Raw genomic sequence first — 25,767 nt, 5'->3', positions numbered from 1 at the left:
AAACTGAACCCTATGGAAAGTCTTGAGATTTGACTTCAGCTTGAGATGGAAATCAGCTTTGTGAAAATCCATGTTTGTGGAAACAATGCCATGACAATGCATACAGTAACCAAGGCTAGAGATTCTCTTTATCTGCCCGGTAATAGAATCACTTTGTTTAACAGTCTGAGCCTAATAAATCCCAGCAATGTCACCCTAGAATGTGGCCATGGGATATTTTATCAGTCATTCCTGTGCTGGCAACGTGGAATTTTCTGCATTTATTTCTCCACTCTTCAGTGTCGCATGTTGAAAAACGCTGTGGGCTGGTTAATAATCTTTTTTTTTGTGGAAACCATAATAGTTAATAGTTTTTTTTTCAGTGTTCCTCAGTGAAAATAATGCTTGAACAGCATTCAGTTAGAATAGAAATCATTTGTAACCTTGTAAATATTTTTTAATCACTGTGCATCAATTTAATGCTTGCTTGTTTGCTTGCTTACACTGAAAAAACAATTTATTGGATTTACTAAATATTTTTAAGGTAAGTGTTTGCAAACAATTTATTTGGGCTGAATTTAAACAAACATTCTAAGTTGAACATTACTACGTTTAATTTGTTTGTTTAAAGTCAGCCCATATAAATTGTTTGCAACCACTTATCTTCAAAATGTTTTTGTAAACCCAATGAATATTTTTTTCAGTGTATTTAAAGAAAACAAACTATATTGACCCCAAAATGTTAAACTATAACATTAGAAAATGCATTATCATTGAGAAACGATACTGGACAGTTATTTGTATCATTGTCTGAGGCTTGTCTAAAAGAGAGATGCACAAATCTCACTCACCGACTTGGGGATGTGGGTCCTGGGTGTCCACTCTGACCTCTCTCACAGCCAACAGTAACGTGCTATTGTGAGGTTTGGACAGGACATCAATGATAGAGCGGACAACATCATGAATCTGAGCGGGTCCATCAACAAAGTTGTTTTGCTCATAAGACTGAAAGCAAAAGAGAAAATAAAAACTGACTAAAAATGTGCAGAATCAACTCCTTCCACTTTAGTCCTGAGGTTTTACTTAGATCGACTAGTTCAAAACACAATGACAGACTGTATACAAGACAACAATGGACTAAAACAAAAACATATTTTTCTCAGGGTTTAAAAAAGTTTTGGTAACACTTTGTTGATGGTCCATTTGAATATAAATAGACTGTCTGCTTCATCATATCAACTAACTAACACCAACCCTAACCCCAACCTAACTCCAGCTTCCTGGCTCATTAAAAGATTGTCTCTTTCACTGTTGTCTTCCCATGATTTATTTGAGTGCAACATTCACACAATTGTCTGGAAAAATCAATTCCACCGAAACCGTAAGAGCTTTTTATACAAAAGAAAAACAAAATCAAATGTAATCAAACTGCAAAACAAACAGCCATATACAAATAAACAGACATCACTTGAATTCAGTATACACTGAACTAACAGACACTAATTATAACAAACACAATAAACATGGAGTGTCAGTACCTTGTTCTCCAACCAAACCAGAAGCTAAATCTTTAGGCGTTTGCAGACCGTACAGCTGGGACGCCGTGATCATGTGCGATTTTACTAGTAATCTAATGAGAATTAGTTGCCATGTAGATGCAATGTAACTTAAAATCCAAAAACGTACCATCAAAATAAAGTGTGTCCAAAGTTTTTAAAAGTATGCGCTACAAAAAAGCTAGTGTTATATAAATGTATTTTCAAAATGCTTGAAAACCCCTCATTAACCATGGCTTATATAGAAATTCAGATTGTGACATGCAGGAAAAGTTTAACCACAAAGAAAACACATTTGATTTAACATGCAGCGAAAAAGTCCCTGTTCTGTTAACTAATAAGTAATAAGTAGAACAAAAACGGAAATGAATTAAAGTTTATAAGGCAGTAATATTATTTATTCCCTCAATTTCTTAAGAAAGTAAACTCAAATTAAAATTGAAGAAAAAGTATGCTCATTCTGAATTTGCCAAGTACGATGCAATCCTGAATTAACATCTGTTGATCCTGGGACATAATCCATAACTATTCCCTATCCCTAAACCCAACCATTACTGAATAGAAGTTGGATAACAATCATGTAGAAGTGCATAAACCTAACCATAAGCCTAAACATAAACAATATAAACATATATCTTAATTCTGATTGGCTGATTGGAATGTTGTTCCAGGATCAACATACTGTAGATATTAATCCAGGAACATGTCCTACTTGGTGAAATCAGGTTAGGGAAAAAGTACAGTCAGAGAAACAAGAAGGGGGAATGATGAACGATGAAGAAATTTGAATGACACTTGATGAAAGATGCCATAAAATAGTGGAAAGGAATTTAAAGTGAGGAAGGAAGCAGAAAAGAAAGAATCAGAAATGAAAGAAGTCAGACCTGACTGGGCAAGCTGTTCACCTTTCCCTTAAATTTCATGACTAGGCACATGTACTTTGCATGTGGTAATAGTCAGAGTATAACCATGCTAGATTCCACAGGGGATGTCCCAATGCTGAGCTTATAACATCAGCACAAAGCCTTTAGAGAGCTCGCCCCATAAAAGGTTACCGCAGCTTTTCCGGAAAACACTCAAAGTTACAACATAAATCTTGACAGCATTACAACATCACAGAAATAGTGGAGCTAAGATTCTGGCCATTAAGGGCTTAAAGTTTCCTTTCCCCAAGAGTCTGCATTACTGAGCAAGAGAAAGAGGAGACAGGTACTGTATGTTAAAGGTGAAACACTTGATTCTGGATCTGTAAAAACATTGGAAGGGAGAAAAGAAATGAGGGAATCACATTTAACAAGCTCTTTGGAAGCTGGATAACTGATGTAAAGTGGCTTTTTTAAAGGAGTCTAAACTGAAAAAAAAGACAAGCAAACGTGTTAAAGCAGAGATGAGACAACAAGAAGGAAATAAACCCTCCACAGTGAAGGAAAACAGATGTGATGGTTTCAGGAAAAGCGTGTTGTTGGATGAAAAAAAATCTGTATTTTGATACACTGTTTTTATTCATGCCTTCAAGTCATGTCAGAGCAACTGCTTTTACGAGATGCGCACACATAAATGTCACCAAAGTTGTGTTGTGCAGCAAGAAACGTAGGGTTTACTTTGAGGCCAATTTGAAAGCATGTCAATTAATCACAGATGTTTGATCATAAAAGCTTCCCCTAAAATATACACTACTGTTAAATGCATTTTGGGTACTTCTAACTACTTAGCACTGCAGTCAAGCTTGCATCATGCCGCTAATTTAGACATGTCCTATTCTGTATTAAAACATTAGTAAAGTGCAACAGTATAGTGCATGCTTTGCCCCTTATTAGGGACTGTATTAGTGCTGCATGTTAAAAGGTTATGATACTAATTCAAGCAGACATGCAATTTTATGTCTATTTATCATTTGAGAAATATGATCATAACAAGTTGCTGCAGAGCTTTTTTGAATTGGCTCAACCCAACAAGTTTTTGTTTTTTAAAGATGTCTAATAGACGTCTTAACATAGTCGTCTTGGCTAAAACAAGGTTAAATATGGGTTGTCAGTGTAAATCTCATAGATGTCTAAGAATAGGCCAAATGAATGACTACACATATAAAATCTGTCTAATCTTCGATGTCTATTAGATTTTCACTGACAGCCCAAGTCTAGCCTTGTTTTAGCCAAGCTGTCTATGTTTAGATTTCTATTAGACGTCTATTAAACACAAAATAGTTTGCTAGGAACTTTCAACCCAAGTACTGCACTTGACTCAATTTAAGTTGAGTAAACTCAAAAATGTCCTGAAGCTGGTTGCCTTAAAGGTTTAAGTTGAGTCAACTTTTTTATTTACAGTGTGGTGTGCTGCCACTGACAGAGATAGTAGCTGTCATTTATTGAGCTAAAACAGCTTCAAGTCTACATGAACTGGAAGCCGCAACTGTTTTTTTCGTATTGTGATGCAGTTCCTAGAGAAACGGAATATTAAATGAGACAACAGTGGGCGTGGCTTGTTTTTTCTGCTGCGAGCTGAATAGATATAGTAGGCATTTCATTCAAAAAGATCTGGTTTTAGAAGAGTTATTACAAGCTAACAGAAACCTCCTCCTCACCATTTTTGTTTGGGTGTCAAAACTGACAGTTGGGGGCGTGGTTAAGTATGTTAGCCACACCCAATACCTCAAAATCACATAATCTGAGAATTTAACTAAAAAAGAAGTGCATTTTCAAATTTTAATTTTAGATTACAAGAGAAAACTATTTTTTTCTTAGAGATAGATGAATTGTTCACCACAAAACTGGCAATTTAAGCTAACAAAATCATACGATTAGTTTTTATTTCATTTGTACTTTAAGGTTGTTTTTCAACCACACATTGTCCTTATTTTAGTGTTATAATTAAAGTCAAATTTTCATAGAAATACTATGATTAAAGTATGTAATTAGAATATAAACACTTGTGTCTGTGTTTATAGCCAAAAAGTATATGGCCATTTAAAAGTAACTTTGCTCTTTAAATGAAGAATGTATCAGTTACATCTATACACCCATAGGTGGCGACAATTAAATTAAAATGTATTTGTTATTGAATTGTTCATGATGTTTGTGTTTGTCAAAAAAAAAGAAAAAAGCTTGGTTAATTAAGTAAAGGTGCAGTAGGTGATCTGCCTCAAATATGAACCAATGTGAATATAAAACCAACTTCACCTCAGTAAAGCAGGCTAGGCAGAATTTACTTATGTTTTGTTGTTAAACTAAATAAAAATCCACATTATTGATGCTGTAAAAGGTCCTTTATGAAACTGAAAATAGCAACATCATTCATTCGCTGGAAGGTTTCAATGGCTGAACAACACTTCTGTTTATATAACCTATTAGTGACAACATAATCTACTTAAGCTTTGCACAACTAAAATAGTTTTAAAACAGAACATTACCTGTCTAAAGAAATACTTCAGCCATACTTCATCCTTCCTCCAGTGTGCAAAACTAACTCAAATATTGATTCAGGGTTTTAATTTTTGATTCAGCATTTGAATTTACCCTTTTCTCTCTCTCTCTCTCTCTCTCTCTCTCTCTCTCTCTCTCACTCACTCTCTTTCTCTCTCTCTCTCTCTCTTATGGGCATGTGCATGTGCAAACGGTTCTGTTTGCATGAAAGGGGATGTGCAGTTGTACAAACCTACATTTGTTAAAAGACAGTTTGGGCTACTTATCAGAATTATGGGAATTGTTGGCCTGACACTATTTAATTGGATGAACATTTTTTAGTTTTATGCCCAACCCAGAATAAATGACATTTAGATCATTTTCTTTAATCAGTACTATTGGAATGTGAAGAGACTTTCAACCAGCACAAAAAAAAAAAAAAAAAAATCTGGAGACAATCACCTAGTGCACCTTTAATAAAAGAAGTGTTTATAGTTTTTTATAGTTCAATTAATCATTCTTCCAAACCGATTTATTTAAATAATTAATTTAAATAAATGAAATCATATTGAAAAGACTGCAACAATTAATGTTTTTTCCCCAGAACCTCCTGTAAATTTCATTAATTTGTTTAGCTGTCCGATTAACATCACAAGACAATGCGTATATTTAGGGGAAAAGACTGCAGCTCTACACAATATATTGAAAAAAAAATTACGAAATCATTCAATTGTTTGGTGTCAAGATGTTTGTTTTTTCTTAGCAGCTCCAAGATTAAACATTAGCACCAGACACAAATTTTGTTTCTAAATATTGTGCAAATTTCATATGGTCATTGAAGAAATTACCATAGCAACCTCCACAGCATTGTGGCCTGAGGGTGATTGGTCGCAAAGAAGGAAAAGGGCGTGGTCTTTGGCCAGGGTTCGTGTGATTGGAAGATAAGTTAGCTCTGTGCAGACTCCTTCAGCAGTAGTACCCTGTCAAACAAATCAACAATACTTAGTGTTTTGATCAGAAATCCTGTTAATCTGAGATAAAAGCAATAAGCTTCACCTCTTTTAAATGCATAAAACAAATTAAATGAAAACCTCTTACCTGCGGTACAGTGTCAGAGTCAAATACAAGTGTAACACGAGCACAGTTGACATCTAGGTAGCCGTTGTTGGGCAGACAGCGAGTGTTGATAGGTTGTAGACGCCCGCGAGTGGAGCACATTCCCAGCTGATCACAGGGTGGACGAAGACAAGAGAGGAAATGATGCTCGACGCACTCCTGTCCTAGTGGACACAGGGGGCGCTGTGCCACTTCAGAATCTGACTGCAACAAGCAGGACTGATGACCACAATTCACCTGTGGTCACATTAAATAAAACTTCATGAAGATTGAGTTTTTTTTTTTTACATATACTGTAAAAATATCCATTAATTAAAGGGATATGTTTTTTGTTTTCCATTTACTTATGTTTATTGATTGCATTATGGGACATTAATCTCTCCTCTGCATTTTTGATGTTAAAAATTCCACTTTTTTAATTGAAATTGTGGTAGTATAAAACAATATTTTGTATGATAAATAATATAGAAACAGTATATATGAAAGTAAGTCTTTTAAATAACATTAAAGGTTCTGGCAGTTTATTACCAGGTTTTTGTACTGTAATTTACAACACAGATCCACACAATATATTACTTTAAACTATTAAAATGTAGCTAAAAGTCACTTTTTTCAGCATCAAATGTTATTAGAGAAAAGATGAAGGCCTATAATGCAATTCAAAAGCATAATTTAATCCAAAATATATCACAAAATACAGAAAACTGTTAATTTACATATATTATTGAAAATGTTTAGTTGGTAGAGTATCAGAATCTGAGATTGCAGGACTTACTTTTGTGCACTTGATGTTTCCATTCATGCACTGACAGCTGTTGCATCCATCCTCCCAGCGTCCCCCATGATGAACCTGCAATCCTGAGCGATCACATGCCTTTCCAACACCAATAACTGAAAGGAGAAGAACAGAGAGATCAGCTTATGAAAGTTTTTCTACTTTTCAAAGGCATGTGGTCAGTATGATTTAGATAAATCCTTTTATTTAATAATTAAAGTAAGTTGTGTGTGTGTGTGTGTGTGTGTGTGTGTGTAAATGAGAGGGTATGGGTGTTTCTCTGTACTGGGTTGCAGCTGGAAAGGCATCCACTGACTAAAACATATGCTGGAATAGTTGGTGGTTCATTCCCCTGTGGCGACCCCTGATAAATAAGGGACTAAGCCGAAGGAAAATGACGAATGAATGTCTTCCTTTTACTCCCTATTGTTTTGAGTATCTTTCTTAAGTATGGACATATATAAAGCTATAATTTATATTTTATCATCTTTGCATTGAATTACAAAATTTTTTTATTTAAAATGATTACAATTTTATATCAAGTGTTTCTAATTTAGCATCAGTATTAGTAGGGACAGTAAATGTGACAATGTTCTTTCTATCAGTTTTACTCAATTTGTTTTCTGTTTTTGAAGTCGTGAATCCACTTGGTAAGTGGTGAAGTAAGGAATACTGTTTGTATTGTGGAAGCTGAAGTATTCAACACGTCATGTTTTTTTCTGGGAATAATATTTTGTAATGGAGCTGTTGAGATGGAACTGAATCAGTTTTTGGTAAAAACCCAAACAATACAAACAAAAAATTATAACAAAACAAAAGAAATCTGAAATAATTGTTACGTGTAATTACAATGGAATGACACAAGGAGAAAGTACTGAACAGTTTAAAGACACCTCTCATATGGAGATTAAGTCATGCATTGCTCAGGTGTCATTTTTTGTCACAGACTTCTACAGAGTGTAAAAATCTTGATGTTTCTGTGGGTTTCGACCATCCAAACTGAACTTTATTTTATATGTTCTATTGGAATAAAGTCAGGTGATTGGCTGGGCCATCCTACAGCTTGATTTTCTTTCTTTGAAAGCATTTGAGTGTTTCATTGGCTTTGTTTTGGATCATCTAGCTGAAATGTAAAATCTCATCTTCATCAACCTGGTAATGTAGATGTTGTACTAAAGCAGGCAGCTTATATCAATTTACAATGACAAAGGGCAGATGGTTATTAAAGAACTACTGAGAGATTTCAGCTGCTATTTGAGCTTTTACTGCCTTTCTACACCTCCCTTCTTCATGTGTTCAATGCTTTTTTTCTGTGTCATTTAATTTGATTCATTTCATTCTGTGTCATTTGTAACCAACATCTGGTAAAAAGTCAACAGCACCTTTAAAAATATGTTTTCTGAGAAAAATTGTGACCTGTTGAATACTTATTTCCACCACTGTGTATATAAATGATTCTGGAATGATGTGAAAAGTTAAAAAACTTATAGAAATATTTAAAAAATGACTGATTTTACTTTCTAATTAAATTAATGCAATGTAAAAAAAATGCTTAGACAAAATATGTATCATAATAATATGCCATTTCAATAAATTAAAAACCTTTACATATTACTTATAGCAGGGGTGTCAAGGAGGGCCAGTTTCCTTCAAAGTTTAGATCCAACCCTAATCAGACACATCAAATCAAGCTATTACTAGGCTTTCTTTTAACATCCGTGCAGATGTTTTGAGGCAAGTTGGAGCTAAAATTTGCAGGACATCAGCCTTTCAGGACTGAGTTTGGACACCCCTGACTTAAAGGGATAGCTTCTGTCATTATTTACTCATGCTTGAACCAATTTACATCTGTTGAGCATAAAAGAAGATCATTTGAAATAAATGCTGATAGCTGCCACCCATTGACTTTCATAGTAATAGCTTTTCCAACTATGGAAGTTGATTGGTGGCAGCAACCACCATTCTTCAGAATGATTTGTTTTGTGTTCAACACGGTTTAAAACCACATGAGGTATAACTATCCCTGTCATCCGAATTTTAATGTGGGAAGGACAATGAAATATTAAGCTGAATCTGCATTCACGTTTAACACATATTTTCTGTTCGGAAACCCTGCATTACAAACCCTGCTGATTGCTTTTGAAAAGGCAATTTATTGCGTTTTCTTTGGCTCAAGATAAGGTGTGTTCACACAACATGAGTAGGGTGGAAAGACATTCAACACTTCATTTCTCATAATGCAAACAAGTAGGGTGGTCTGTCAGTGGGAACTCACAGTCCTGGCAGCGTGGTCCAGCTCGTCCCATGGGGCACAGACAGCGATATCCATTAATCTCATCTACACATGTGGCTCCATAAGAACAGGGAGACGACTGACATTCATCTATGTCTGGGATTGAGGAGAAAGACACAACAGAGTGTGTGTGAGCAAGAGACAGTTATAACAGCAATAGATCTTTACTTCTAAGGTGTATTGTGACATGGCATGCATCGAATGAGTGAAAAAAATCACCAAAAAAGGAGAAAAAATGTAGGGCAGGGGCTTTTAGTTTATCACTGATCTATTGGTTTGAATTCATATCTGTATGCAAGTCTGCAGTTGATTTTTTTTAATAAAAAGGTTTACGTCAATTTGTAGAAGTTTATCATACATAAAACAGACATGAAAAGCACATACAAATCTCTATTTTAGTTTTTAAAAAGTCTCATTAAAAAAAAATAAATTATCAAAAACCTGCATTTATTATGTACAATAACTGAATAAAGTCTTGTCACCTACCCAATTCATAGTAACAACAAATAATAACTTCTAGTAGATGATTTGGTATCAGAAGTGTCTTATATAAGACAAAGGCCTCTAAATTATGCTTATTTTACCAAAATAAAAAATGATCATGCCTTGATTTTAATCAAGAACTCCCGGAGTTCATCAAGATTCTTTGGATTCATTTTCAATGCCTCCTCCTTCATCTTACCCCAGATCTGCTCAATAATGTTCATATCTGGTGACTGGGCAGTCCAATCCTGTAGCACCTTGACCTTTTTTGCTTTCAGGAACTTGAATGTGGAGGCTGAAGTATGAGGAGTGCTATCCTGCTGAAAAATTTGCCCTCTCCTGTGGTTTGTAATGGGCAGTACAAATGTCTTGATACCTCAGGCTGTTGATGTTGCCATCCACTTTGCAGATCTCTCTCCATACTGAATGTAACCCTAACCCCAAACCATGATTTTTCCTTCACCAAACTTGACTGATTTGTGGGAAAATGTTGGGTCCATGCAGGTTCCAATAGGTCTTCTGTAGTATTTGTAATGATTATGATGCGGTTTAATAGATGATTCATCAAAAAAAAAAAAAAAAAAAAAAAAAAAATCTAGTTTTTGACACTTTTCCCCCCCAAATGATTAACTAGAAGTTATTATTTTTTGCTCTTACAAGATAAGATAAGACTTTTGTCAGGGAGTGTATCAGATTTACCATTTAGCAAAAATGCATCTTTGTACCAGTTGTGCAAAATTCAATTACAAAAGCAATGTCTGTGTTCAAAAAAGTTTTTCGAAAATTCCATCTATATATTAATTCAAACAAAAATTTGATGTTAATGTCCATGTAAGATAAAAAATGGCAAGGTTTACTTTGCTATTGCACATTTTCATTCTTTTGGTAAACAATTAATCAGTTCTAATCAAGTAATGTTTTGTAATTTTCAAAATCTACCCATGTGCTTCAGCGTTTGGATTGGCGGTACTTCTCTGTTGACACCGCTTTGACACTTCAGCTGCAATTTTCTTAACCACACCCATTTTACTGTTAGTTTGCTATAAGGGAATGATGCGCATAAAAGAAAGCCCCACCCCCTACTCAATACTCAATTTCAGTTGGATGTACATTAACATACTAAAAATCCAGTCCACCCAGACTTCAAAATATTTTATCATTAAGTCATAATTACAGACATGTGGAAATTGATTTACTCACTTATGCGGCAGTCAGGCCCTGCAAACCCAGGTGCACATTCACAGCGAAACCAGTTGACCCCATCCACACACTGTCCTCCATTATAACTACAGAGAGAGAGAGAGAGAGAGAGAGAGAGAGAGAGAGAGAGAGAGAGAGAGAGAGAGAGAGAGAGAGAGAAAACAGATAGAAGGTCTCAATAATGCACACTCCATCTCAACTGCTACATGCACAGAGAGTAGATGTAAACCTTTATATTCAAATTATTCCAACTTTTATGAGTGACAAGCCCAATTGTTGAAGAGTTTGATGTTTTGTTTGATTCTCTATTATGTGCTTTTCTTCACTTATTTAATCTTTTGCATCACTCACCATGGATGAGGGTTGCAGTCGTCAACATCTGAAAACAGAATCAAAACAGATCTCATGAAAGCAGAACTACCAGAGGATATATCAGAACTAGACCTGTCAGGGCAACACACAGCCTGCCAGCACATCTGAGGCCCAATCGCATGCATACACGTGGGAGTAAAGCACATTCGCATATTTTTGAGAGGAACACAGAAAAGTGGGCGTGATCTTACTCTGAGCACAAGTAGGCCCCTCCCATCCATCCTTACAGATGCACTTGAAGACGCTGCCCGAGCCTATGCAAGTGCCCCCATTTAGACACGGGCCAGACTCACATGAGCTGTTCATGGCTAGACAGAGGGAGACGGAGGTAGTGAGTAAGATTCATTGTAAACAGACTGGCAGTCAAGGATTTTATTGTTCATTAGCTGAAAAAAAATCTGAAAGTGATTCAAACAATGACATAAGTCTGAACTATTTTCATTGTAGTTGTGGTGTGGATTTAAATTTAGAGCTGTATCATCATTGGTGAAAATGGGTGTTCAATTAGCTCTAAATTGAGCTTTTTACGGTTTATTTTTCACTTGGTGTAACATGAACAAATACCAGGGTAATTTATAATAAATACTAAACTATTTTTAAACCATAACATAGTAAAGTGGACTATACTGTGTATATTATAATATTTGCATACTTTGAAAAATACTATAGTATTAACTGGTAAATTGATAAATTGTAAAAAATACTGTAGTATAATTTTGTTTTTTACTACAGTAAACTTGTTTATTGTATAGGTCGTTAGTTGAAAGATCAACTCCTTACTGACAAAGGTCCAGAATTTGTCCTGTTCATAAACTTGTTTGTCCTATTTTGACTGCGGTGCCATCACAAACTGTAAAATTAACCCATTGCATCCTCTGTTGGCTTTCGTGACTTCAGCTAATCAGTTTTGATCAGTGCAAACAATTATTTTTCATGAGTCCAACATCCAGCTGTGCAAGAAAGCACACAATCTGCCGTAAGACAAGTCATCTTTCACTAATGACCTACTGTTTTGTTTTTAAATAGAGAAAACATTTATTAAACAAAGTTACTTTTATTCTAAATTTTAGACGTTTTCTTGAAGTAAACAAATGATCAATAAAAAGGTGTGAAGCACCAAAATGGCCTGTTTTGGTGCTTCTGTGAATTTAAATTTGTGAATTAAATTTGCTTAATTGAAATTAAATACAAATTTGACTAACGTTGTTATCGATGAATAGATGCTAGAAAAATCATGACGCTCTACAATATATTATTGTTTGAATTTTTTATAATTAACCAGTTTGTTATTTGCCTAATAAATGGCAATAGACTAGTTTTTGAATGAATACTTTAACAGATTCCTATTTATTTCTAATAATGTAATATGATTCAATAAATTTGTATTTTAAAAATAAGCATTTTTTCATACTCTTTGTTCTGAACCTTTAGAAAATGTTTTTTGTACATCAAAAAGTGTGGTTATGATGACCACACGGCAAATGAATCCAGCTAAAATTAGTGCTTAAAATGTCACTAAAAAGCAGTATTAAAATCTTATAATTAAATAATAAGGCAAATAACTTCAAGGCTGGCTTTGGGTCTGTTGTAATAAATTTGACCCTATACAGTAGTTGTAGAAAACTACAGTACTGGGTAATTTGTTTATATCACTATAAATGTTGTGTTACCATAACCATTATAGAATTACCACAACAGATTCATTCAAGTACTTTAGTATGGTTCAAAACCGCTATAGTATGTACTACAAATTACGGTAATACTTTAGTTTAGGTCAAAATTCATACTATTAACTACTGGTTTATTACTTGCCTGCTATTAAGATATAAACTGTTCATTAATACTTCTACCTACTTCTATTACTTCTACCTTATTAACTACTAATAAACAGCTAATCAGTAGTTTATTTAGCTAATAGTGGTAGTTAATGGTTTTTTAATACCGTGAATTGTGACCTGTAAACTAAAGTGTTGTCAGCCGAGATGCATTACTGTTTCAGCCTAGTATTAGTGTGCTAGAATGCAACTTTTGAAAACGTCTGCCTTTAAATTTCATTGAAACTATTCACAGTGATTTCATCAAACTCTACATCACTTTTGCAGAAGAGCTCAGTGTAACATACAGAATGAGAACTACTGAATGAACACACCAGCGTGACTTATAAGCAGGAATGTCAGGTAAAGCTTTGATTGTAATCTGCATTCTGCTCTGTATATCTTGTTTTGGTGCACTTTCTGACACCGTGTCCCTTAAATGATTACATAGTACACAGAGTCTTTTGTGGCTGTTGCATTCAACGTCAAGCAAGTTTACACTATGAAAGTAATCTGATGCATTTTTGACAACATTCTGTATGTGTTTGAAAGACACTATTTTTTGACACAGACTGTTTGTAGACAGTCTCAAAAAACCTTCTAGAGCCTGTTTACATTGAATTTAAGATCATCCATAATTGGACTGATGAAAACACATCTAAGCAGGGCCTTCATTTCCATCTCACCTGTGTTGCAGGTACTGCCACCCCAACCAGAGGGACACAAACATCGGAATGATTCTCCACGATCGTGGCATGTTCCTCCATTAGCACACGTACTGGAATCACACTGATTTTCCCCTGTGACAACAAAACTATATTTTCTACATGCAGCCATAACACAGTTAAATGCTTAACATGACAATGAAAACATTCACTTACGTGAGTTACAGGTCTTTCCTTTCCAATTATCAGTGCAGCGGCAGTAAAAATCATTCAGCAGGTCAATACAGTGACCTCCATTTAGACACGGATCACTGCTACATTCATTCACCTCTGAAAATAATATTTGTAAAAGATTATTCATGACCAATAGTGGCATATTGCTTAAAATTAGGCTGGACTAATTTTAAAAAGTGTAAATGTTGTCAAATTTGAAACTATCATTTTACAAAATCTAGTCAAAGTTGTCACATATACAGTACTTTACATGTATGTTCCAAAAGTATGTGGTTGGTCCGATTTTTGAAAATTTTGGAAATCCAGCATGCCAAAACTATTTTTGATCGAGAATATAGAAAAAATAATACTATTGTGAAATATAATTTACAATAATTGTTTTATATTTTTAGAAATTAAAAGTGCTAAGCAGAATTAGTTACCAATATTCCAGTTTTCAGTGTCACAAGATCTCAAAAATAATTTTAATGCATGCTGATTTGCTACTCAAGAAACATGTATTATTAGTGTTGACATTTTGGCAGAAACTGAACCATTAACAGTATTTTTAAATTTGATTTTGATGCATCCTTTAGAATAGAATTATTCTTTTTTATTATAATAATTCAAATTATCTTTAATGAAGCCAATCGTTTGAACAACAGTATACAAACTATCATCTAAATCAATGAATAAATCAATATCCCTCTCATGAAACTAAAGGGTTTAAGACTCCACGACTGAAATAAACAAACATTAATAATTTAGAGCTGAATATTTTACCCAGCTCACAGAGTTGCCCATCAAATCCATCAGGACAGACACAGCGGAAAGAGTCAATGTCATCAATGCATGTTCCTCCACTGTGACAAGGAGACGATTCACAGTCATTTATATCTGAGAGAGAAAGCAAAAAAGAACTGTATATTAACAGATATGTGTGTGTACAAAATGCTTGTGTGTACACTAAACCTTTAAGGTCGGTGTGAAAACGGAATTTTCCTATTTTTCTAGCTCACATTGTTCTTCTTAAGGTGAATAATTAATCAGTGTGAGTTAATCCACTGAAAAAAAAATATTTCGGTAATCTTCAATCAAAGTCTGACTGTTTGCTACTGTGTTTTCAGTGGCAGTCCAGTTGTTGATGTCAACTTGATCACTTTTATAGCAACTGCATACCAATATTCTAAACCTCGCCCCTCTTACCGTTAGTTTGTCATGAGGAAATGATGTCCAAAAGAAATCCTTGCCACCTACTCAATATTCTGTTTCATTTCGAGGTACATCAAAATACTGAAATAAAATTCTCAGAAACTTCCAGATCACCCAGACTTTATTAATATTGTGTGTGGATGTGTACAACATCACTCACTCTCATGACAGTACGTCCCAGAGAATCCGGGTTGGCAGGCGCAGGTGAAGTTTCCTCCAGACTGGCTGATGCAGCGGCCGTGAGGACCACACACATTTGATAAGATGTACCTCACTGCCTTCTCTGTGCCATTGGTTGTAATAGCAGTAGTACAGCTGTCGATCACTTATGAGGAAAAGAGAACACCACAGAAAATAATTGATGTTATTTTTGGGTGCAAAGCATTATATGCAAAGGGCATATATAGGAAGTAGTCTACCATGGCACGTGCTGGTCTTGCAGTGGTCTCGTAGCTGACTGCATGTCTTCCCCTCGTATTCATCAGCACAGGCACAGTAAAAATCTCCCTGTAGAGAGTGACACTGCGCTTTTTTTTGACATGGGTTTGGATTGCATAAATCTACCTGCACCTACAGGGAGAGTCGGAGAATGATTGTATATGAGGGGTTGAAAAGAGAAAGTTCTTAATGTACCTGTGTAATTACTGACTTTACCTCACAGTTGTTTCCGGTGTATCCATACAGGCACTCGCACTCATAGCCCGTGGCTAGTGAACGGCACCGTCCACCATTTTGGCATGGGGAGCTGGCACACCTGCTCTGCTGCACTTCACAGTGTCTTCCCATGAAGCCCGGCTGGCACTGGCACACGTAACCATGACGACCATCCTAATAAAAACACACAAAGGTGGAGATGATTCGCAGGTGTGCAGGGCAGAGGCCCAGGTAAACTTGTAAAGAAGTTAAGATCTACTCTGATAATAAATTATATTTCCTGGCATTTCCTTAAAGGGCTAGTTCACCCAAAATTGAAAATCCTTTTATTCTCCCTCATGTGGCTTTAAACCCCTATGAGTTACTTTTTTAGGTTTTGAAGAATTTGGGTTGCTGGTACACATCAACCTCCATAGTAGGCATGGGTCGGTATAAGACTCTGATGGTATGATAACCTTGGATAAAAATATCAAAGTTTGACAGTATTGTGATTAACTGCGCTGTTATGACAATCACATCCGCCCCAACTTCAGACATGCCCTCTGTCAAGCTTTGACACTGAAGCCCTGTGTGAATTGGGCATCAGAACAGTATAACAAAATTTTGGCAGTATTTAAAACCTTGATTTTTCCAAACCGCGGTATACCCTCAAAAATGGTTATCGTCCCATGCGTACTCTATTTGGGAAAAAAATCTGCATTTTAGAAAATACCTTTTGCCTCCAACAGAAGAGAGAAATTAAAATGTTTTAGTGAATAGTTAGTAAATGATGACAGTATTTTTCTTTTTTTTCCATTTGCCTTAAAGGATAGTTGCAACAAAAGAATATATATTTCTATATGTACTAAGGGTCTCACTAAACATTATTTGTAAAAATTATCTGAAAATTTTTTTTTTTTTTATAATTGGATTAAGGCTATAATTTGGTAAACCTTACGGGAATGAGTTAGGGTTAGCTGCTTGAGCTGCTTTGGCACATTCTACATAGTGAAAGCACTATACAAATACAGATGAATTTAATTGAATTTTAAAAATTACAAATGTGGGCAAGGCAGTGGCGCAGTAGGTAGTGCTGTCGCCTCACAGCAAGAAGGTCTCTGGGTCGCTGGTTCGAACCTCAGCTCAGTTGGCATTTCTGTGATTTTGCGTGGGTTTCCTCCAGGTGCTCCGGTTTCCCCCACAGTCCAAAGACATGCGGCACAGGCGAATTGGGTAGGCTAAATTGTCCAGAGTGTGTGTGTGTGTGTGTGAATGTGTGTATGGATGTTTCCCAGAGATGGGTTGCGGCTGAAAGGGCATCCGCTGCGTAAAAACTTGCCAGATAAGTTGGCGGTTCATTCCGCTGTGGCGACCCCGGATTAATAAAGGGACTAAGCCGACAAGAAAATGATTGAATGAATGAAATTAAAAATGTTATGAACATTCAACAGAAACATGAGAAATTCTTAAGGAAATGAAGTCTAAATAACATTTTAGCGTTAGGATTAAGAAACACCAGGCAAGTTCAGACAAATATTATATTGGTGTTGCAGAAAGTATATTTAACAGAACTAAGCCTCCCCCTTATCTCTGTAAGAAGTGCTAAATCTGATTAAAGTACTCTGTCACTGCCATCCTAAAAAATATAGTAGAATTTCTTATAGTACAGGATGTAAACAGGAAAATAAAAGCGTTGTAAATGGTTCAAACCAGCAGGCCCTGTTTCCACCTGGTATTAACATGCATTCTCAGTGATTCAATCGAAAGTGGTCAAGTGAGATGCATTACCATTTCCACCTGCTTTTTAACATGCAATGGTGTTAACATTATTCCAAGCTCTGCATCACATTTGCAGAAGCACTCACTGTGGCTATAGGATGAATGAACTCATGTTACACAGCTTATGAATGAGTGTGAAAGCTTGCAATTGAAAATAATTTGAATGTATTTGTTTTAAACTAAAAATAAAGTATATATATATAATGTAAATGATAAATGTTCGACCATACTACAAAAGGAATCCCATCAAACTACCTCCACTTTAAAACTCAAGAGTCAACTTTATCAAATAAAATGAGTGTAGTTAACTTAGACTGAAAGTTATTTCTACTCATTTGAAAAGCATTTTGAACTTAACACTTTGAAGTGTTGAAGGTAATAAGTTAATTAAGCACTTCAATACTTCAACTTAGAGTAAGTTCACAGTACTCATTTAGATTAGTTTTCTTAACTCATTTATTTTACTGTGCTCAAAATGCTTCATTTACTCAAATGGATTAAGTTCACAATACTCAATAGGATTATTTTTTTAACTTAAACCATTTGAGGAAACCGATTGCAACAAACCATTTGAGTTACCTTAACTTATTGGGTTTTACAGTGTAGAAGTGGTTGAAAATAGACTAGCTCAAGCTTTACACCTGTATTTAGTGTCATATAGTTATGATTGGATTAACACCAAGAAACTTAAATACAAGGTTTAAATAGGCTTCAGTGTCAAAACGACAAGTAAAAAAAAAAACATGCCCACCTGACAGGTTCCTCCATTCTGACACTGACCATAACAGCTGTTGATGTCTGTAAAATAAACATTGGTGCAATCAACATTCCAGTACATAAAAGAAAAATACAAAGAAAAAGAAGAAACCAAAGAGATCAAAATGTCTTAAGGCTGTTAGACATGCAAGTACAAGCACAATAACAGACAACATGCACAGTTTTGAAAAAACTTGTTATTAGAGACAAAGCAATACACAATAACTGACAATTGTTAATATAACTTCACTCCTTTTAGCACTTTTAAGGACATAGTTTTATTTTCTGTTGAAGACTGTGTTAGTAGGCTTTTCCATTAAATGATCATCTATTGAAGTCATACAACAATTCCGTTTGATGAACAAACCAAAATCTATTATGATATTTACTGAAATCTTGCCATTTGCTTGGCGTATTGGCATGTTTCAAAGAAAAATGTCTAATTTGTGAACAAATACTCTTATAGTGTCCGATTTTTTTAAATTATTTGGTTCCCTAATCATGTTACACCTGGACAATGTGTGGACGTTACCACTATGACATCTATCAGACATATAATTTGGGTCACTTTCCAACACAACCTATAATCAACCAAATATCAACATAATTTGACCTCATTATTGGACTTTAAAATAACATTGTCGTTAGACACTGGCTAGACGTTGAATTTTGGTCACCTGACGTCACGACCTAAATCTAATCTAATATTAATGTCTTTTGATGTCAAGTGCCTGCCGGGTTGATCCAATTCATCAATTTATAAACAAACCTTACTGACAGACAACATTGTAAGTGAAGAACAGCAAATACTGTATTGGTCACACAAAGCTATTGTTTGGTGAAACAAAAAAGCTTCTTAGATGGCTTTGGGCCAACATTAGGATGGGCAAATGATGACAGAATTGTAATTTTTGCAGCTCTGATTCACGTAAAAAAGCAAAGCAGCTATGATCAGCATTAGAGCAGAAGAAGAAGAGCAAAAGTCTGCTGCTTGCAGGAAAAGAGGGGAGAATTATAAGCAATATAAACTTAACAGAGTTTGTATACTGACTGATATTACAGTTCGGTCCCGCCCAGCCCGGGTAGCAGTTGCAATGATATCCACCAATTAGATTTTTACAAGCATAAGCATTTAGACAAGGTCTCCTCGTACACTCATTCACATCTGCGTGAGAGAGAACAGGAGCATGAGGGGAGCTAAAGAGAGCATTATAGAAGATCAAGCCCCGTCACCAAGTGCAAAATCACATCAAGCCACATAATATAAACAAACTCAGATTATCATTCATCTATATGTGCTGTTACTACAGTATCAGCAATCTCACACATCTGAAATATAAGCAGATGCTCATGAAAACTAATTATTTAATTTTTTTAGATTTTTTTCTCCAAAAAATAATAAAAACCAAGATTCTGAGAAAAACGTTTTAGTCCTGGAAAATGAATTATATCTTTTTTTGGCAATAAAGTTCATTTTGCTAAGTCATGACTAGGCATGGGCTGGTATAAAATTCTGACGGTATGATAATGTTGGATAAAAATATTGCGGTTTTACAGTTTCACAGAAGTGTGATTACTGATCTAAAATATATTCTTTTTAAATGTCTGGATAAAAAAGCAAAAACATTTCCCCCCTTGAACATAATATATTTTATTTTAAAAGACATTTAAAATATTTTGGAGTAGTAATATGTCAGGCTTCTGACATGTCTTCTGCTGTCTTCATTAGTTTCTAAAACACAGATTCATTTGACACTTTAAATTGGCATTTTTGGATATCTTTTCTGCTGGAGATACTGTTGTCCTAAAAAACAAACTAACAAGTTGGCTCCAATTGGTGTAGTGGTTAGTGTGTTGAGTTGACACATGCACTCCAGTGCTCATGGCGACCTGAGTTCGATTCCCACCTCGAGGTCCTATGCTGATCCTTTCCCTCCCTTTGCTCCCCACACTTTCTAGTCAATACTCTCTACTGTCCTAATTAAAGGTGAAAACCCCAAAAAATAATTTTTTAAATAAAAAAACAAGAAAACTAACCAAAATCGTACACATACCTTAGGATTGGTATAACAGAATATTTAGGTGGTTTTAACACCTTGAATTTTTTGAACCGCGATCTACCTTGAAAACAGTTTTTGTCCCATGCCTAGTGATGACAAGCTCTAAGATATTTTATTTGAGAAGAAATGGTGAATAGATGTTTCCTCATTCAGTACATTCCAAACAACTGTAAAAGTCATAAGGTCCATGAATACTCTTGTGTGGGCATTTGGCCTTGGAGCCAAAAATATTGAGAAACACTTCTTTTAAACAAGGGTTCACAAAAAATAAATAACTAAATAAAATAAAAATTGTTAGCTAAAACCTTTATCCCTAAAATATTAACTTTACAGATACAAGTTTATAAAATTAATATTCATTTAATGACACATAATTGAATGACATTCACAAATTCACAATTGATTATTTTGTCAGTTTTATGTGATTATAAAAATGTAAAAATTCTAAATAATTACTTTATAATTATATATAATGAAATGCACTGCTTGTTCTACTTTGAAATATGCAGCACATCACATTACACAGTCATCTGCAGCCTTTAATTTAAAAATATCCTTAAACTATACCACAAATATTGTATATGTTCATTCATTCATTCATTAATCTGGGGTCGCTACAGCGGAATGAACTGCCAACTTATCCAGCATATGTTTTAAGCAGCGGATGCCCTTTCAGCTGTAACCCATCATGGGAAACATCCATACACACTTATTCACGCACATACATAACAGACAATTTAGCTTACCCAATTCGCCTATAGCACATGTCTTTGGGCTTGTGGGAGAAACCGGGGCACCCGGAGAAAACCCGCGTGCAAACTCCACACAGAAATGCCAACTGACCCAGCCGAGGCTCGAACCAGTGACCTTGCTGTGAGGCGATTGTGCTACCCACTGCACCACCGTGACACCCATTTATTGTATATCACTGTATATTTATTCCTATATTAAATTCAACTTAAATATGAGCTTTTTTTAAACTCGTAAACCCCCAGCACCTCCCTCACAAACCCCATTCAGGGAAATCCTGCTCTAAAAGAACAAGTTCACACACAGGCAAAAATGTGTTAAAAGGTAGTCTATAAAGTAAACAAATAAAAGTAGTGCATGGCACTGTGGTTACACAGAACCAATGCTGTTCCCTGGATGAAATCAAACTCCCTCTTTAATCCAGCACAGGTAACCCTGCCGCTCCACACCTGAGACTAAAAGGCTATCTGAGAAACTCAACCAGCCTCCTATAACCAGACACCATGTCTACAATAACACACTGTGCTTGTTTACAGGTTATAAAGCATTTCCTGCAGTGTAAAGTCCTTCCACCACACCCCTCTTCAGCCTAATTCTCCACCCCACGATTACTCTAATATAGTCCTGCAAAAAGATAAATTTAGCCCCTGTCTTGGCGGTTGCCAGGCTTGTTGATATATTTAGCTTCACTTAAATCACCTGGGTCCAGTTACAGATAATATTCAGCATGGCCTCTGACAAAATTCCATATCACACACATACAGTACATACCCGCAAACTCAGGTTAAATAAACATACAAGCTCACAATGCCAACATATATACATAGTTACAGGCATATCACACACTCATGCACCTGCAAAAAAAAACACACACACACACACACACAGAGATACACGCTCGCATAACTGAGAGTTATTCATGGTGTAAAATCAACAGTCATTTACACTAAGCAAGCACTATAGAGTGAACTGTAATGAGCCATGCGGCCCCCATAATTAAACATGGTACGACCCAGTTAAATTCGGTTTTCAGTATATTTGAGAATTAAATCAGTCATATAAACATGGTAAACAAAAACAACAGGACTCACCTATTTGACAAGTCTTGCCAGTCCACTGTGGGAGGCATAAACATTCAAAGCCATTCTCCAGATCAATGCACGTCCCTCCATATGAGCACGGGTTTGACTCACACTCATCTTTGTCTGAAAAATGTGTTTTTTTACATAAAATTTACATAAAATTTACATAAACATAGATAATAATTGCCAAAAGTGCAGATTGCAGAAGTTGTGGTGTTAAAACCTGGAAGATTAAATGGGGCTGATTTATTTGAAAAAAATGTATGTATGATGTTCTTAGACGTGTTAGACTTATTTGTTGTTTTAAGAATGTTAAATTAAATTTCTTGGATGTTTCACTTTTCAAAGGGATAGATCCAACCCTGGTATATTCTGATTATGCGCACCTCTATATATTTCTGGAGAGAGCAAAAAACGTATGTTTTTTTGCAATTTTTGTTTTCGCGAATCTACCAGAGGTCTCTTTGTATGCTTTTTTAGATCTCAAATTTCTCTAGCGAGTGCCATTCGCACCTGCTGTTCTCAGGTAAATCCACCAGAGGCCACTGTCGACTCACTGACCGATCGACTGACCCACCCTCCCCCTCCCCTAAATCCAATCAATATTGTTTTTAAATGCACCTATTGACCCATCCACCCCCTTACCTAAAACCGATCGCAGTATTTTCAAAAGCAATAAAAAAAATAAAATAAAAAAACAATAGCCCTCGTGGCAGCCTGATTTTTACCATGTTTTAAGATTTTACCACATTCTCACCCTACTTTTACTTCTTCAGTTTATTTTTTAGCTTATGTCTTACCTGCTTTCTGGCACCATTCTTCACCGGACTCCAACCCTGTTGTTACGGTCAAGCTCAGTGTTTCAAATCCGCAGACGTACATGTCGAGCTACCAGAAAAACTGGTCACAGTGGAAACGCTGTCCATACGGAGGTAAGCGGTCAGCTGGTAAGCGAAAAAAGGAACGGCATCATACCGCCCTGTATTGTTCATAGCTCTGACTACATAACTCGCAATCTCTAGAAATGTATATAGGGCTACGTTTTCAGAATAAGCCCATGTTAGATAGATTACCAAAAAAAATCTAATTGGCATAATTTACTAACTCTTCACTTATACCAAACAAAAATAAAATATTTTGAAGGAAGATGAAAACCTGTAACTTGACTTCTATATATATATTTCCTATTCTGAAAGTCACTGTGTACAGGTCTTCTTCAAAAAAGGTCTACTTTTGTGTTGAAGAGAAAAAAAGAAACTTATGAAGGTTTGGAACCACTTGAGGGTGAGTACTAGTGTATTAGAGAGTGAATAAATTTTTTTTTGACAAACTATCCCTTTAACATGATTTTATACACCAACATGCTACATGTATACAGAAAACACACATTTTGGAGTTAGTAGTGCATAATAATAAAAAAATCAAGTTGCTAATAAAAGGAAGGTGGATTTCCAAAAATATAATATATTTTATTAAACTATAACAATTACCATATTTTTTAAATAGTATTTAAAAGTTACCTAAAAACAACATGCAAATAAAAAGTTATCAGCGTTTCAATTCTTTTTCCATTGGATTGCGACCCCTGGGGTTATTGCGTTAGATTAATGACACAGCAATAGTGTTAGTTGCAATAGAGTGATTTTATGGCTCAATGTTAAGTTTGACACCTTTACGGCACTCACGTACATTGAAAATTAAGGCAACGACTGAACAGAGGACGATCTCCAAGTCTCCAAAGATCGTCTCCGAAATTCAACCAAGAATAGTCTTGTGCTGTAAACATTACCCACCATTCACATTAAGTGAGGTTAATATTACATTAAACAAATATATGGTTGTAAATGTTCACGTGGCTATTTACGCACGAATAGCGCGATTTATCCGCGCGTTTCGCGTCTGGTGTGAACACAGCATTAGACTGTTGTACTTTTTCGTGTTGTTAATAAGCTTATTTATATAGTTCCTACTGTTGTGTATGTTTATAACTACCTTTGAGGATACTGGTGGTGGCAAGTCACTGGAATTGTTATTTTGGGGGTCGTAAGCTGAAAAGTTTGGGAACCCCTGCTTTTTTTTACTCTTTAACTGAAAACAAAATTACAGCATAGAAAAATCCAAGAAACTAGGATTGTAAATTAATCTTCCAGGTTTAATGTCACTGCTGCAACACTCTACAGTCTGCTTCGTGGAGAGTAATGTGAGTGACTTCTGACCTTTAGCACAAGTTGGGCCGTCCCACCCTGGGGGACACAGGCACTCAAATCCTGATGCCAGCTCATGACACGTCCCACCATTTGCACAAGGGTTTGACATGCACGCATGCTTGGCTGTATGATACAAACACACATATATTGGTATACAGTAAAATAACAAATATGCTGTATATGTGCATGTAAATAAATCTATGTTGGAATATGAAGTCATTTATAATCATTTATAACATACTTATATAACAGCAGTATCAGAAAGCTTTCTTACAGATATGGCAGTTTTCACCAGAATAGCCCTCAGGGCACAAGCAGAAATATTCATCCGGCTCTGTATTCAAACACGTGCCTCCATTTACACATGGACTGTGTGTGCCACAGTAATTCAGATCTGTGGAGAAACAAAACATGATCTTTCTTTTGCAGCAGGAAAGAATATAGCAGAACAAGTCCATTCAGAGCAGAAAAATGTGCGTGGATGTCAGTGAATGTTTGAAGTGAGAGGGAACAGACCTCAGCTGCATTCATTTACTATCTTAGCTAAACATTTTTTAGTTAAGTAATATGTTTCAGGTCACTAGCAATCTCACATACAAGTTATTTACTTTTTATTTTGTGAAAGGTTGCATCTGGTTATGTTAAAATAACATTAGTTTGGGGTCTGGTGAAATACTAATATTGCTGTTGTAATAGTAATATTTGTTGGGCTATAGAAAAATAGTAGGTCACGATTTTGATGGTTTTGTTGAATTACTGTAAGTTACATTGCATCTATGTGCCAAATAATTCTCATTACATCATAAGTAGACTGTTAGGTTAGGGTTAGTGTAAGTTGATATGTACTTGCAAAGTTTCTTATAGTCAGGTCAATATTTCTTGAAGAAGCAGCATCAACAGATATTAAGCAGAAAGTCTACTAATAGTCAAATGGACCATAAGGAAAAAAGTGTAACCAAATAGTAACATTGCTGTCACTGATTAACTGTCTGAGCTGGACCCAAATTGAAATAAAGTGTAAGCAAAAACTGAACTGATTTCAGCATACTCTACAAGCCATTTTAGGAAAAGCCAAGACAAAGAACACAGAAAACAGTGGCACATACTGTTTTTATTAAGTATGCTCCTTAATTCTAATCTGAACTTTACAACCACTGTAAACATATGTTCTTTTTATATAGTATTAATATATAGAGTAGTATGGAAGTAGTAATGGAATTTAGATGTTCTACATCCACAAAGTTGTCATTATCACATGACCTTCTTCCAATCTGTTGCATCACTTTACTTCTTAAAACTTCTTACTCGGCCTCCCTAAGGGATAGTAAATTGTCCATTAGATGTGTAATTTAGGATCTTTGTAGAAGTAGATCATCCAAGTACATCTTACCTACAGTTTTCTCACCTACAGTTTACGAGTACTA

At 35.5% G+C, this 25,767-nt stretch overlaps 1 protein-coding gene across 2 annotated transcripts in view; it reads right to left on the bottom strand.

Annotated features, from left to right (window-relative positions):
* The window catches only part of jag2a (jagged canonical Notch ligand 2a), a 68,721-nt gene that overhangs the window by 7,570 nt on the left and 35,384 nt on the right, over positions 1-25,767 (bottom strand). Inside the window, exons 7-25 of one of the 2 annotated variants that reach the window (XM_689725.10) lie at positions 24,618-24,737; positions 24,353-24,466; positions 22,146-22,259; positions 19,296-19,409; positions 18,240-18,286; positions 15,731-15,904; positions 15,496-15,646; positions 15,237-15,401; positions 14,648-14,761; positions 13,868-13,981; positions 13,673-13,786; positions 11,364-11,480; positions 11,152-11,179; positions 10,801-10,886; positions 9,100-9,213; positions 6,825-6,940; positions 6,032-6,286; positions 5,782-5,913; positions 831-984 (exon numbers count right to left, since the gene is read on the bottom strand). In XM_689725.10, coding sequence (XP_694817.5) covers positions 831-984; positions 5,782-5,913; positions 6,032-6,286; positions 6,825-6,940; positions 9,100-9,213; positions 10,801-10,886; positions 11,152-11,179; positions 11,364-11,480; positions 13,673-13,786; positions 13,868-13,981; positions 14,648-14,761; positions 15,237-15,401; positions 15,496-15,646; positions 15,731-15,904; positions 18,240-18,286; positions 19,296-19,409; positions 22,146-22,259; positions 24,353-24,466; positions 24,618-24,737 — 2,343 coding nt within the window. The remainder of the gene's footprint in view (positions 1-830; positions 985-5,781; positions 5,914-6,031; positions 6,287-6,824; positions 6,941-9,099; positions 9,214-10,800; positions 10,887-11,151; positions 11,180-11,363; positions 11,481-13,672; positions 13,787-13,867; positions 13,982-14,647; positions 14,762-15,236; positions 15,402-15,495; positions 15,647-15,730; positions 15,905-18,239; positions 18,287-19,295; positions 19,410-22,145; positions 22,260-24,352; positions 24,467-24,617; positions 24,738-25,767) is intronic. The other variant, XM_005156965.6, reaches the window with a different exon arrangement.

This window comes from Danio rerio, chromosome 13 (assembly GCF_049306965.1).
Source record: "Danio rerio strain Tuebingen ecotype United States chromosome 13, GRCz12tu, whole genome shotgun sequence".
Taxonomy (NCBI): domain Eukaryota; kingdom Metazoa; phylum Chordata; class Actinopteri; order Cypriniformes; family Danionidae; genus Danio; species Danio rerio.
Note: the sequence above shows the minus strand (reverse complement) of the source record. Positions and strands in the feature narration are given on the sequence as shown.